This window comes from Nyctereutes procyonoides, unplaced genomic scaffold, assembly GCF_905146905.1.
Source record: "Nyctereutes procyonoides isolate TBG_1078 unplaced genomic scaffold, NYPRO_anot_genome, whole genome shotgun sequence".
NCBI classification, from domain to species: domain Eukaryota; kingdom Metazoa; phylum Chordata; class Mammalia; order Carnivora; family Canidae; genus Nyctereutes; species Nyctereutes procyonoides.
Genome location: NW_026575125.1, coordinates 89042788 through 89057714, shown reverse-complemented (window position 1 = coordinate 89057714; position 14927 = coordinate 89042788). Strand labels below are relative to the sequence as shown.

General features: G+C 42.3%; 1 protein-coding gene across 1 annotated transcript in view; it reads right to left on the bottom strand.

Moving 5' to 3' along the window:
* Window positions 1–14927, bottom strand: part of IL13RA1 (interleukin 13 receptor subunit alpha 1) — a 53892-nt gene that overhangs the window by 26402 nt on the left and 12563 nt on the right. The window contains exons 3-6 of the mRNA XM_055338756.1: window positions 14139–14277; window positions 12244–12364; window positions 2452–2639; window positions 465–616 (exon numbers count right to left, since the gene is read on the bottom strand). Coding sequence (XP_055194731.1) covers window positions 465–616; window positions 2452–2639; window positions 12244–12364; window positions 14139–14277 — 600 coding nt within the window. The remainder of the gene's footprint in view (window positions 1–464; window positions 617–2451; window positions 2640–12243; window positions 12365–14138; window positions 14278–14927) is intronic.

Below are 14927 nucleotides of genomic sequence, written 5' to 3'. Positions count from 1 at the left end.
AAATGTCATCACTTTGGATGACTATCCAACCTCATATTCTCTAAGGCCCTCCCATCATGCTACTGCATGACCCATTTGATTTTCTTCCTAGCATTCATGCTCTGAAATTAGCTTGCTCATTTACATACTTATTTCCCAGCAGATAGGCTTCAAGGGAAAAAGAGACCTTGTCATCAGGGAGATGTATACATAAAATAGTGCCCGGCATGTGGTAGATATGTAATAAAAATTTGTTCAGCAAAAGAATTGATGAACGGCATGAATCTTACAGCCAATGCTCCTACCATCAACCCTCAAACCATCCGCCATGCCCTGTTTCAGACGAAAAATTTTACCACCATCATCACCATCAGGTGACAAATTGAAGAGCTACATTTCACTCATGTTTCAATTTAGTACCCCTGTAAGAAATTCAAGTGAAAGAAAAATATCCAAATAAAATCAACTAGTTAATAAAAACTTACGTAGAATATATCATTCGTCTCAGTTTGGCTGTTATTGACTTCTACTTGGTAAGATAAGCATCTGCTATAAAAATTCTGTGGATTCTTCCATTGCACATACAAGTTACCGTTTTGGAAGAAGAGACGCTTAATATGTGGGGGATCAGGTTTCACTGAAAGACAGAAATAGAAGAACCCAAATTAGCTTCCAGAATTTTGTTTGATGAGGTTCATATATAGGTAGAGATAATGAAGGTCATGATTAATGTAGAAAGCTTATTTTAAACTGCTTCATAAAATGGATCCAAAAAACATTTTTGGGGCATCTAACAGATAACATGAGCTCTGGCCTGCATCCAGTTAGAACATGGCCAGGGTATAATCAGGACATTTGGCTGTGAATAAAGAGAATAAAGAAGAACAATAAAGAAAAGAAGCACTGGGTCAAGATGTGCATCCCCCTAATGGATGATGAGGGGCACCAGGGGTTTCCCCAGCAGCCACTCACTTACGCCAATCAAAGGCCACAATTAAAACATTAGCCTAGTTTGTCATATACCGCAACATGGATGAACCTCAAGGACATTATACTAAGTGAAATAAGCCCAACACAAAAGGACAAACGCTATAGGATTCCACCCATACGAAATATCTAAAGTAGAAACAGAAAATAGAAAGCTGATTAGCAAGGGCTGGGGGAGGGCAAATTAGTGTTTAGGGGGGCATGGAGTTCCAGTTTTAAAAGATGAGAAAGTTCTAGAGGTCTACTGCACAAAAATGGGAATATACTTAACATTATTGAATTGTACACTTAGAAATGGTTATCATGGGAAATTTAATGTTACGTGATTATAACTACAATCGAAGTAAAAAAAAATTAGCCTGGTCCATTTAGTTTTTCAGGAGTCAGCTATGCTTAAGACTAAGCAACAGAAGAGAGCGGAAGATTAGCGGAATGCAACTTGAAGATGTAATTTTCCAGCTGAGAAGGATTTCCCTTTATGTCGCCACTAATCTCTAGGAAGAAGAGTGGCAAAATGAGTTTTAGAAGGTCCATCGAGGACAATCTGCCAAGCAAGGGGAAGGGCAGAAAAGGGCTCTGCTTCAGATTATCCTACTTGGCAAGTTACCATAACCTTAATCCTCTGGCCTCTGGCCACAATTAGAATTCACTTGTGTAACAGTAAGTGAAGGGGTGGCAAATAGTGCTCTGCCCCCAGACTTGGGAACTTTTGTCAATTCGTGGTTATTTGCCTATAAATTTTCTGTATACCACTTAACCATAATCTGAGCTCCCTATTGGGATCTTACAGCAAATAAATAAACATGATGCTTACAGTAGTCTGCTTTTGAGATCTACAAAATCCGTCTATACCTCACATCATTTGGAACTCTGGACAGTCCTTTGAGGTCAAGAGGTACTATGGACCCTGTTTTACAGATGACAAAACACTTAGGAGTTTATACACTTTGTCCAAAGTGAAAACCTAGGATCTCAAGCAGACTTCTGTTTTCTTTCTAAGAAACCAACACTTGGCTGCATTGGTTGTTCTGAGTGGTTGGTACTTATGCCACCCAGCATAGTAGCTAGTTTGAATATCATCTCTGATCGCTTCTCCTTCAGTCACAGCCTTTTTCCAACTAAGAGAAAGATTCTTCAGGAACCATATTTTATTTTCTTCTGCAGCATCACCCTCTCCAGGGTCATAAGCAAAAGAGAACAGATCATAAGAGTCAGACAGCCTGTTTCCAGTCTCGGTTCTACAGCTAACTGAGTGTTCAAAGTCCTATCACACTCAAGCAAATAAGAGCAAAGCATGTGGCACATGTGCTCAATAAATATCAGAATTTCCAAGCCTGCTTCTTTAAAACAAAAAAATCAAATAATGGTATACATACAGTCTTTTTCTCTGGGAAAAATCTTAAAACCAAAATCATTGCTTTTTTTTTTATTATCTGTACTGATTGTTCAAAAGACACACTGTCATACAGGACTTCTAAAACTTACCATGAGAAGTTAAAGGCACTATATTGAAGGATGGTCTAATTTTTCCTGCATTATCCTTGACCACTATTTGGACACTGTGTTGTTCAAAACTGGAATCCTTCAAATTAGTCAGAGCAAAGGAACAACCAATGTGTTGACCTTCTCTATAGATGTCTTCACATTGAAGAATTTTTCCCAGGCTGCTGTGCCTGCAAAATATGAGACAACCTTCTGGATTACTTTTAACGAGGTGCTCAGGAAACAAAGGCAGACATTTGTTTTCTTTTAAATGACGGAAGAGGACCATGAAAGACAACATTTGCAATATGGAAAAATAGCTTTGCTTAAAACCCTATTTTATTATTGATTGATTGATTGATTTGAGAGAGAGCACAAGTAGGGGGAGTGGCAGAGGGAGAGGGAGAAGTAGGCAACCTACTGAGCAGGGAGCCCGATGCAGGGGTTGATCCCTGGACCCCAAGATCACGACCCAAGCTGAAGGCTGAGCCACCCAGGTGCCCCAAAACCCTATTTTATAGTGTGGCTCCATTTCATACTCTTGGAAGAAATAAATGTTCCTTTTTGATGAACACTACTACTTTCTTTTTTTTAAGTAAGCTCTATACCCAACGTGGGGCTTGAACACACGACCCTGAGATTAAGAGTCACATGGTCTACCAACCGCGCCAGCCAGATGCCCCAAATACTGGTACATTAAATAGCTATGAAAACTATAGGAGCCCTGACTCCTTTTATTCTTCTGTTTAAGGGATGTACAAGGCCAGCAAGAGTTTTATGCTTCTTGAAAATGCCTCATCTGCTGAATTCCATTGTTTTCCTCTGGTTCTTCTACCTGCCTGCTTTGTTTTCTTGGCTTCTCCTCTCTCTTCTCTTCTCTTCTCTTCGGGTTCACATTTTATCCTCAGCTCTCTTGCACATGCCTCTTTACTGCTTACTCCCCTCATCCATTCTCCCCCAGTTGATCATTTCTATCCCTCGACTAGAATTTCTACACTGGGGATTCCTTGGAGCTAGTCCCAGATTTCTAACTGCTCCAGTGGAGTGTTCCACTCTGGCCTCAAAGTCAATGGCCTTATGCCCTCTCTCCCCTGCCAAACAGCCTGTCTTCTGACCTTTCCCATTCCCATCAGAGCACGCTTTCTCTGGACTCCTTGATTACGGCCTCTGATATCACCCTTTCCCCTCTCCTTTCCCTATATTCCTGTCACCATATTCCATTACTTCTTCCTTCACAGAGTTCCTTGGATTCTCTCCTGCGACATTCCCACAACCCTCACCCTGTTTAATGTCCTCATCACTTCAGGCTTTGTGTCCTCTCCAGCATGACCTCTCTGACCTTCATTATTAGTGCCCTCCAATCACTGCCAGATCAATGTTCCAGGACACAATGGTTTTCTATGTGTTTCACTCCACAGTGTGGCTATAGCTACCTTCCATGACCAGTCCTGCTGGCATCTTATTTCCAATTTCACACCTCTATGCACAACTTTCCCCAGTGACCATCAGCACCTAGTGCAGTGCAGGCAGACAGAAGGCGCTCACTAGGCTTTTTTTGTCTAGGCTATCAAAGGATTCTGTTTTGTGGTAGCTGGCAGGACAGAGTGAACCCCTACATCAGCCATAACCGGAGTCAGGCAAAGGTTCTACAGAAAAGGAAGGCAATTTTTAAAATGAACTAAGAGTGACAATTCCCAAACCCTTGACCTGGTACCTCTGAATTATCTGTAGTTGTATACAATGCAGATTCCTCAAGCCCTCTCCCGGGAATCCTACTCAGCAGGGTTTTGCCTGGGGCCTAGGAATCAGAATTTTGATGGCAATTCTCCAGGGGATTCTTTTGAAAATCAGGTTTTACAAAACTCAGATCTACTCTCATAAATTCAGTCAGCTAATCTTTGACAAGGGAGCAAAGACAGTCTCTTCAACAAACGGTGCTGGAACAACTAGATGTCCATATGCAAAAAGAAATGAATCTAGGCACAGCCCTTACGCCATTCATGAAACTATACTGGGAATGGATCACAAGCCTAAATGTAAATGTGCGAAACTATAAAACTCTTAGGAGATGACACTGGGAAAAACCTAGATGAGCTGGAGCGTGGTGATGACTTTTTAGATATAATACCAAAGACGATCTAGGAAAGAAATAATCACTCCACTGGACTTTCTTAAAATTAAAAACTTCGGTTCTGCAAAAATCAATAGTAAGAGAATAAGAAAACAAGCCACAGACTCAGAGAAAATATTTGCAAAAGACACATCTGATAAAGGACTGCTATTCAAAATATACAGAGAGTTCTCAAAATAATAAGAAAACAAACCACTCAATTAAAAAATAAGCTAAAGACTTTCAGACACCCCACCAGAGAAAATATACAGCTGGCAAAGAAGCATCTGAAAAGATGTTCCACATAATAGTCATCGGGGAAATGCAAATTAAAACAAGTTGTTACCATACACCTATGAGAATGGCCAAATCCAGAGCACAAACAGCACCAAATGCTGGGGCTGATGCAGAGCCATCATTCCGAAAGGAATGCTACTTCACTGCTCTTCGGAATGCAAAATGCTACAGCCACTTTGGGACAGAGTCTGGTAGTTTCTTACAAAACTAAATATACCCTTACCATATGGTCAGCAATTACGCTCCTTGGCATTTACCTAAAGGAGTTGAAAACTTACCTCCATGCAAAACACTGCACACAAATGTTTATAGCAGCTTTATTCATAATTGCCAAGACTCAGAAGCAACTAAGATGCCCTTCAGGGGGTGAACACTTAAACTGTGGTGCATCCAGACAATGGAATATTATTCAGCATGAAAAAAAAAAAGAGGCATCAAGACATGAAAAGACATGGAGGAAACTTAAATGCATATTACTAAGTGAAAGAAGCCACTCTGAAATGGCTGCATGCTGTATGATTCCAACCGCAGGAACCTCTGGAAAAGACAAAACTGTGAAGACAATGAAAGATCAGTGGCTGCAGGGGTTGCGGAGGGAAAGATGAATAGGCAGAGGACAGAGGAGTTCCAGGGCAATGAAAATACTCTGTAAGATGTTATGATGACAGACATGCGTCATGATACATTTGTTCAAATCCGTAGTATAGATGACACCAAGAGGGAGCCTGAAGGTAAGGTATGGACTTTGAGTGATTAAGATGTATCAGTGTAGATTGTGACAAATGTTCCACCCTGGTGGGGGATACAGATAATGAGGGAGGCCATGAATTGTGGGGGCACAGGCGTACATGGGAAATCTCTGTACCTTCCCCTCAATTTTGTTGTAAACCTAAAATTTCCCTACAAAAATAGTCTTTAAAAAATAAACCCCAAAATTCAGATCTAATCTATTTACTCCTTCAAGGGTTGTGCAAAGAAATATTTAAATACAGAAAATGGGGGACACCTGGTTGGCTCAGCTGGTTGGGCATCTGCCTTTACCTCAGGTCATGATCCCAGCGTCCTGGGATCAAGCCCAGCAGCGTCAGGCTCCCTGCTCAGCTGGGAGCCTGCTTCTCCCTCTCCCTGCTCGTTCTCTCTCTCAGACAAATAAAATCTTTTTAAAAAATACAGAAAATGCTCTTGTCTCTTATTGGATGGTACATAAAGTTTTTTTCCTAGTTGCAGGCCCCCTGTGGTTCATGAATGAATACAATCTTAGAAACTAAGTTAGTACCATGGCCAGTTTTTAGGTCAGATAGCCCTGGAATGTTTTCTACCCACACCCAGAAAGTGAAGAAATTTATGACACTTTTGTTACATAACTAAAAAAAAAATCATGCAGAAAATTGAATTTTTTCAACTAATGAGAGGAACTTCTCTAATGGGCAATTTTTACTATTCATTTTTCACTTCTGTACCTTGGGTGTTTCACATACTCTCATGGACCCCAGATAGGAAATTTAAAAAAAATTTTTTGTCGTTGTAATTTGGACAAAATAACAAAAGGGGAAATATCGGTTTTTGAACAGACAACTTTGGAGAACTTCTTGCAAAATATTAGATAAGAACCTGAGCCAGAAGGCATTCAGGTGCTTCCTGTTAAGATTCAGACACTGAAATCCTCTGCAGAAGAATCACACTACAGACATAAGGAGGAAATTGACAAATTTAAAGACCATTTCCCTAAGCCTAAAGATGATTAATGTGGTAAGAAATTCCCTAAAATTCATTGGCAGAGCTAGTCTGCAGCTATTAAGGTCAGGCTCTTTCAATGCCAGCCAGACTTGCCCTGTAGGACCACAAGTCACTGCCCTGGGGCTTCAAAGTAACTCTCCAGTTTCTAACTGGGGAGTGGGGAAACATTCTCTGGCAGTCCATTTGACATGATTTAAACTGTACCTAAACCAATTCCAAGTGCTTGATAATTAACAGGCCAAGCATCTGCTTTTCTTTTGTGGTTGTGATTAGAAAGGATCTCTCTAGGGGAGGGCAGGAGTGGAGGAGGTAAGGACTAGCTGCGAATTCTTCCAAGTGGGGAAAGAAGCTCCCAATGTGTACTGGTGACATCTGCAAGGGAGTGGGGATGAATAATAATAATAATAATAATAACAATAATAATAATAAACCAATATAATATAGCTCACCTGCGTCAATCACTTCCTCTATATATGTTAGCAGTTGGGCACGGTTTCCAAACATGTTTCACCCAATAGCAACCCTGACAACAACCTTAAGAAGTAGCATCAATATGACTCTGCCCATTTAACAGAATATATCTGTTAAAAGAACAAGCTGCAGGGTGCTGAGGGCAGAAGAATACATAATCTGTGCTGGCACCACCCAAGGACATTTTCTGGGGTTACAGAACTATCTACTGCCTGTGCTATCCAACGCCGGAGCCACTAGCCATGTGTGAAATTGACTAGCAAGACTGAGCAATTGGTTTTCACGTGACTTAATTTTAATTAATTTAAATTAATATGTAAACAGTCATGGGTGAGTTGTGGCTTCGTACCAGTTAGTGCAGGTCGTGTACACTACAGAAAGAGTCCACATTGACGACTAATGCTGGAACCACGTATAACAAGAAGCGGTAACCCTGACACCCATTCCCCTCAGGCACCAGTGAACCACCACTCTCCTGGGGTGGCTTCATGAGCCACCTCCAATGGTTGTAGATTATCCTCTGCACAGAGGCATCAACTGAGAACTGACAGCCAGCCTAAGCACCATTTGCTCTCAACTTTGGCTGTGTCAGCCCAGACGAAGAGGAATATTTCAACCCAGAGAAAGAATGCTTTTTCAAATTGGTGGGTCCAATTTTTTATCATTTGTTCATCCAGAGGGGGCTCAGGTTTTGCACTCTGCACTAAGACTTGTTTTGTGCTAGTACACGCCTCAAGGTATTTCCCTATCTTTGGGTCATAAGAACTCCAGGGACCAGGCCACTGTTCACCTCCAGCACCACCCTGACTCCTATATCCGGGTTACTTTCCCACACAGTTGGCCATGGAATGAGGTACAGTTTTAAGACTTTTCCTTCCTTCCCCTGCACCTTCTATAGACACAGACTCTAAAGGTTTTCCCTGTGATTTTACCAATAACAACTCCAGGGAGAACAGGAGGAGTTAACAGCATAATGAACACAGGGATGCTATCAACTTCTAAGACATCTCAAAAGCCTGTACTAACAGCTCTCCCCAGACTACACTGCAACATCATCAGAGCAAAGCTATTCTTTGTAAGGCTTAGTTCCCTGGCTCCTTCACTGGCAATTCTCTGGGGAGTGCGACCTACTCAGTCCTCTTCTCTTTTTACTCTTGAACCATAAAGCTCCTGAGTGGCTTACCCCTCCTAAATCCTCATGCTAATCCCAAATGTTCTGTAAGCTTTGGACCCTACCACACCTTTAAAACTTATTTCTGGAGCACCTACCATGCGGCAGGCACTGAGGATAAAAAGACACAGCCCCTGCTGTCAAGGGAGAAGGCAGCCTGGGGAGGGCTACCACTAAGTAAACAGGAAGTGACAACACAATGTGCTGAGTACTATGACACAGGAAAGTGCAAGGTACCGTGGGACACGATGACCGGGCACACATCTAGATCTGAGAGGTCAAGGAGGGCTTTCTGGAAAGGAAGTGATGTCTGAGCTGAGATCAGGACAAAGCAGGGGCGTCCAGGTGAAAGGACCAGGTCTGGGACGTACAGGGACGTGGCATTCTTCCACTGTTCTGTTAGTGTTTGAACGGTCTGTTTGAGGAACTGAAAGGAGCTCAGCGAGGGCTGGATGGTAGGATGCAAGAGGGTGGAGGTGTGTAGAAGGAGGAAGAGGAGGAGGAAGAAAAGGAGGAGGTTGGGCCAGAGGGGCGGAAGGAGCCAGGTCAGAAGGGGCTTTTGTCCGGAGTGCTGAGGGGTTGGTTTGGACTTTATCCCAAAGCCACTGGGGAGCCACTGTGTGGCTCTAATTAATAAAAGGAGAAACAAATACCACAAGTGGGCAAGTGAAACTCCAAAACCTCAAATGAGAATTGTTTATCTTGGGAGAAAAAACAACCCTCAAGACTGAACCACACCACCTCAGTGCCGGCTGGCTTCACAGACAGCACTTCTCAACTCTGTCAGGAGTGCCCCTGCAACGCCGGGGTTGGAGTGGGCGGGGGTGGGGCGGCGGGGTGAAGGCCAAACCTGGGAGCCAGACTGGAAAGCCAAATAGTCTACTGATTTCTGCCTTCTAGTCCAGGACAGACAGAGGGCTCTGAGACACCAAAAATATGTTTCATCCAGCCATCTAGCAAAATGGACATTGTAGGAGCAAAGGCCACGTTTTTCCTATTGGTTTTGGGAGTCCTGGATGTGGCACTCCACACCCCATCCTCTCAGAAGCAGTCTGAAAGAAAGACAGAAGGAGGGGCAAGGCCCTGTGGAGGGTACAGTGCTGACCCGAGGTCTCCTGCTTCCCCAGCCTGGCATCACACTGACAGCACACGCCCGTTCCTCAATGCTCTTCCCCAGGGCCCCATCTCGGACAACCCCCCATCTGTGCAGTCCACACCCTTAATCCAAGCCCCCAGCCTTGCCCTACCACCCCCCCCAAGCTCCACCCTAGCTTCTATAAAGTCGGTGCCTCTGCTAGCCTTCATAATACACTGTTATTTTTATACAGGTAATTGTGTCGGGTGCTGTCTCCCCCTCCACATTTTAAACTTTATGAGCAAAGAGCCATGTTTCTTATCTCTGCAGCTTAGTCAGTGCTTCACCCACACTGTGTGCCAAATAAAGTCTTACTGAATTGTAGTGATTAACCTGGTCCTTTCTTCCTTGTTCTGCTGCTAATAATCCTAGGCTCTAAAAGAAAGGAAATGCTTAAAGATTAATTTAGAAATTCAACAGATTTTGTGGATGTGCTCACAAATCTCAGATATGTTATTTTGTGGGAAGCAAACCTACTTTTTTTTTAATAATTGCTTTCTCATCAGTTCCTTAATTTTTTTTTAATTGATGCAGGGCTGACATACAATGTGACATTAGTTTCAGGTGCTGAGTCAACTTACTTTTTATCCCTGGGCATGGTTATAATTTTCCTTTTTAAAGGTAGACAATAATCACTCATACATTGCTGGTGGGAATACAAAATGATATAGCCACTCTAGAAAATAGTTTGGCAGTTTTTTATAACACAAAATATGCAATTACCATATGACCCAGCAACTTGGGCATTTATTCCAGAAACAGGAAAAGTTATGCTCACATAAAAACCTGAATAGGAGTATTTACAGCAGCTTTATTTGTAATTGCAAAAAATTAGAAACAAGATATCCTTCAATGAATAAATGTTTAAACTGGCACATCCATACCATATAGTAAATTTTTTTGAATTACTGATACACATGAGTTGGAGGACTTCAAGGGTATTATGCAGAATTTTAAAAAAAAGTCAGCCCCAATTACATGCTATGTCTATTCTAGTAACATTCTTGAAATGACAAAAATATAGAGATGGAGGACAGATGAATAATTGCCAGATGTTAGAGACTCAGGGAAGAGGAAGGCAAGGAGCAAGGTGCAGAAGGGAGGGGGGTATGGGTATAAAATAGTAACTCAGGGGATCCTTGTGGTAATGGAACTATTCTAGTTTTTACACATGTGATAAAATTACATAGAACCACACACACACACGAGTGCAAGGGACACTGATGAAATTTGAATAAGGTGGGTGGATATAACCACAGCAACTTTCTGGTTTTGATACTGCATTCTAGTTATAGATCCTATTACCTTTGGGAGAAACTGCATGACGGGTACACTGAGATCTCCCTGTACATTTTTCCTACATCCTATGGATCTACCACTACTTTTTTTTTCATTTTTTTTCATTTTTATTTATTTACGATAGTCACAGAGACACACACACACAGAGAGAGAGAGAGAGAGAGAGAGAGAGAGAGAGGCAGAGACACAGGCAGACGGAGAAGCAGGCTCCATGCACCGGGAGCCCGACGTGGGACTCGATCCCGGGTCTACCACTACTTTTTAAAGATGCTTTTAGAAACTAGGCTTCTAGGGATCCCTGGGTGGCACAGTGGTTTGGCGCCTGCCTTTGGCCCAGGGCGCGATCCTCGAGACCCGGGATCAAATCCCACATCGGGCTCCCGGTGCATGGAGCCTGCTTCTCCCTCTGCCTATGTCTCTGCCTCTCTCTCTATCTGTATGATTATCATAAGTAAATAAAATTAAAAAAAAAAGAAACTAGGCTTCTAAAAAAGTAGATGCATCTTCCACTGAAGCAAAGTGCCCATTTTCTTGGGTTTGTAAAAAGAATAGGGATAAAGAAGCTGTGGTATATATACACACGGGAATACTACTCAGCCATAAAAAAAATGAGCTCTTGCCATTTGCGACAACATGGATGGGCCTGGAGGGTATTATGCTAAGTGAAGTCAGACAAAGACATATACCATATGATTTCACTTCAATGTGGGATCTACAAAACAAAACAGACTCTTAAGTACAGAGAACAAACTGGTGGTTGCCAGAGGTGAGGTTGGTTGAGTGAAATAGATGAAGGGGATTCAAAGGCACAAACTTCCAGTTATAAAATAAATTAAAGCAGGGGGATGAAATGTACAGCATAGGGAATATAGTCAGTAATACTGTAATAATGCTGTATGATGACAGATGGTGGCTACGTTTATTGTGGCGAGTACTGAGTAATGTACAGAATTGTTGAATCACTATGTTATATACCTAAAACTAATATAACACATGTCAATTTATACTTTAATTTAAAAATCATGATAGGCAGCCTGGGTGGCTCAGCGGTTTAGCGCCGCCTTCAGCCCAGGGCGTGATCCTGGGGACCTGAGATCGAGTCCTGCATCCAGCTCCCAGCATGGAGCCTGTTTCTCCCTCTGCCTGTGTCTCTGCCTCTCCCTCTCCCTCTCTCTCTCATTAATAAATAAATAAAATCTTAAAAAAATAAAAAAATAATAAAAATCATGATAAATAGGGGGCACCTAGGTGGCTCAGTTGGTTAAGTGTCAGACTCTTGGTTTTTGCTCAGGTCATGATCTCAGGGTCAAGAGATCGAGTGCTGCACTGGGCTCTGTGCTCAGCAGGGAGTCTGCTTGAGATTCTCTCTCTCCCTCTGCCCCTCCCCCCACTGTACACACTCTCTCAAAATAAATAAAATATTAAAAAATAATAATGATAAATAAATCCCAAAAAACCAGGTTGTTCTTTTCTCAATTTTGGTTTTTAATGAGGTTTCTCAATTTTGGTTTTAAACCAACACTCCCCAAATAATCACAATCAGTCCTTCTCCCCAAGTCTCCCATACACACTCACCAGTAGTAGAGAGTATAGTTGGTGTCAGGGCTTGTATTCCTTCCAGGGAGCCAAGTACACTTCATGTAGCTCAGGTTGTGCCAAACACATTGTAGCTCAGTCACAGCCGACTCAGGATCACCTAGAATATCCAGCCAAGGGTTTAGGATGCTTCTCTCCCTGTCATACAAACCTGCCAATCCCTCTGGGGCATGGGGGATGGTGAGAATGTTTTACCAGACAGCCAGTCCCTAATCTCTCATCCTATTTTACCCAGAAGGCACCCAGGATGGAGAAAACCCAAATCTAACTTGTTAAAACTTTCTCTCTCACCTCCAGATACCAAGAAAATATCTTTATGATCACTGAGGGACTCTAACTTTGTACGCCTAACTACAGAGAGTTTAAAGGTCAAATAATATTTCAATGGTAGGCAATGAATATGGAATTCCTAAATGAACATGAAAACACAAACGACCCATATATCTACCCATCTTTAAAGGAAAACAAGTCTATTGAGTTAAAATTTACCTTCCTGTCTTCTGACTGACACTAACACATCTCGTTTTAAAGACTAAACAAATATTCCTCCTGAAGCAATTTGGGGGAAAAGTGAGCATAGCTCTTGGTAGTTGTTTACTGTGTGTTAAGACTTAAGGAGCTCTGCAATCTTTATCATCTGAAAACTCTACCTTTATAAAGCCTTTTGTTTAAGGCATCATGTCATCAAGTTAATTGCCTATGTTTGAAATGCAAACTTGCTATCCCTCAGGATTCTCGAAGGGGTACTGTCCGGAGGCATCATCAACCATTTTATTGTCCTAATACAATTTACGCTTTTCCAGATTATTTATTAAACTTCTAAAGAAAAGAGAGTAGGGGAGGTAAGATGTTTTAAACCATGCTCCCAGCCTCCTGGCAATACCGAATTTTATTTTACAAATAGGACTTCATCTACTTTTGACCTGTGCAAGGCAGGTAGACAGAACGGCCAACAGGCCATGTAGTGCTAAGGTTCAGAAGTGGGAGATGGGACCCTCCAAATAAGGGGCAGCATTATATTTATAGATGATGAATATCCAGCATTTACTCTTTGCCGGGCCCTATGCTAAGCACCTCATGTACACTGACTTCCATAATCCTGTCAAGGTCCTGGGAGGCAGGGACTTGTCATCAGCTCCAATTGACAGATGAGGAGAGTGAAGTGGGTAGGGGCTAAGTGATCTGCTGAAAGTCACACAGCTGTTACTTGGCAGAGCTGAGACTCAAACTTGGATATCTGGGCCCCAGTAGCCCTGCTCTTAATCAGGATAAGCTCCTCCCTGCATGCAACCCAAGTGCCAGAAGAAACTGGGTAATGGGCAGGAAGGGAACTAAGGGCCAATGACCAACCTGACTACGGGACAGCTTTTCCTAGGACAGCAGGCTCATTTTCCTCTTCTAATGTCTTTCCCCAAATATGTTTCACATATCAAGCTAATCTTTCTATCGAATGAGGAGGGCAGTATTTGGGGTATTTTTAAGACCCTGGACCCATCATCTGAAGACCAATAGCAACTCACTCAGTTCCCTTCTTCCTCATAAAGTGGATCAGGGTAATAATATATGCCTTGCTCACTTCACAAAATAAGCTTATGAGGCTCAATTTAAGGGAGGGTATATATGTGTGTATATCACATTCCAAATTATTCAATGTGATAGAACTATAAGGCACAGTTATTCAAGTACTGAGGACCTCGAAGGCAGGGACATCCTCGTATTTACCATTGTGCTGTCAGCACCTAATACAAGTGCCTGGAACTTATCAGATTCAGCGCATATTTGAAAACTGAATGAATTAATGAACACTGAACATAAACATATGGATGATATGCATTTATTCCCTAACTTCCAACAAACAGTGCTCTTTCAGTTACCTTCAGGCGGCGGGGTGCACTTTTCCACCAAAATGCTAGGATTGTCACTTTCATTGGTGCTGCACTGGGACCCCACTTGCAGACAAATCCTCTCATTCAGGGGCACTTCTTTTGAACGATGAGTTTCAGGAGCAATTTTCTAAAGTCAGGAAATTGTACAAAGGCATTGCTCTAGCAAACATACAGCAATATGCTTAGGTAATAAAACATCAGCATGGTCAAATATGTAAAAAAAATGGAAGGTTATCAGATGGCATACACTGGTGACTCTCAACCTGCAGTGATTTTGCTCTGCCCACCCCCACCATCCCGGGAGGCCATTTGACGTTGTCTAAGAACATGTGTGTTTGTCACGACTTAGGAGGGGGCTGCCCCGGCGCCTAGTAGACAGAGGCCAAGGATGCTGTGAAACACACTACAATACACAGGACAGTTTTCCATCCCCTTACAGCAAAGAATTATCCTGCACCAAATGTCACTAAGTGCCACTAGTGAGAAACCCTGGTAGAGATAAAAGATAATTTCCCACATTTTAAATGTATAAACATCATGACATTTACCTATAAACCTACCATGCTAACACATCAACTGTCTAAAAGCAATTTTAAAGGAAACACAGGAAGATTATCAAAATTCAATTCCTAGGGGTGCTGGGTGGTGCAGTTGGTTAAACATCTGACTTTTGGTTTCGGCTCAGGTCCTGATCTCAGGGTCCTGGGATGGAGCCCCGAGTTGGGCTCCATGCTCAGCACGGAGTCTGCTTGGGTTTCTCTCTCCCTCTCTCACTGC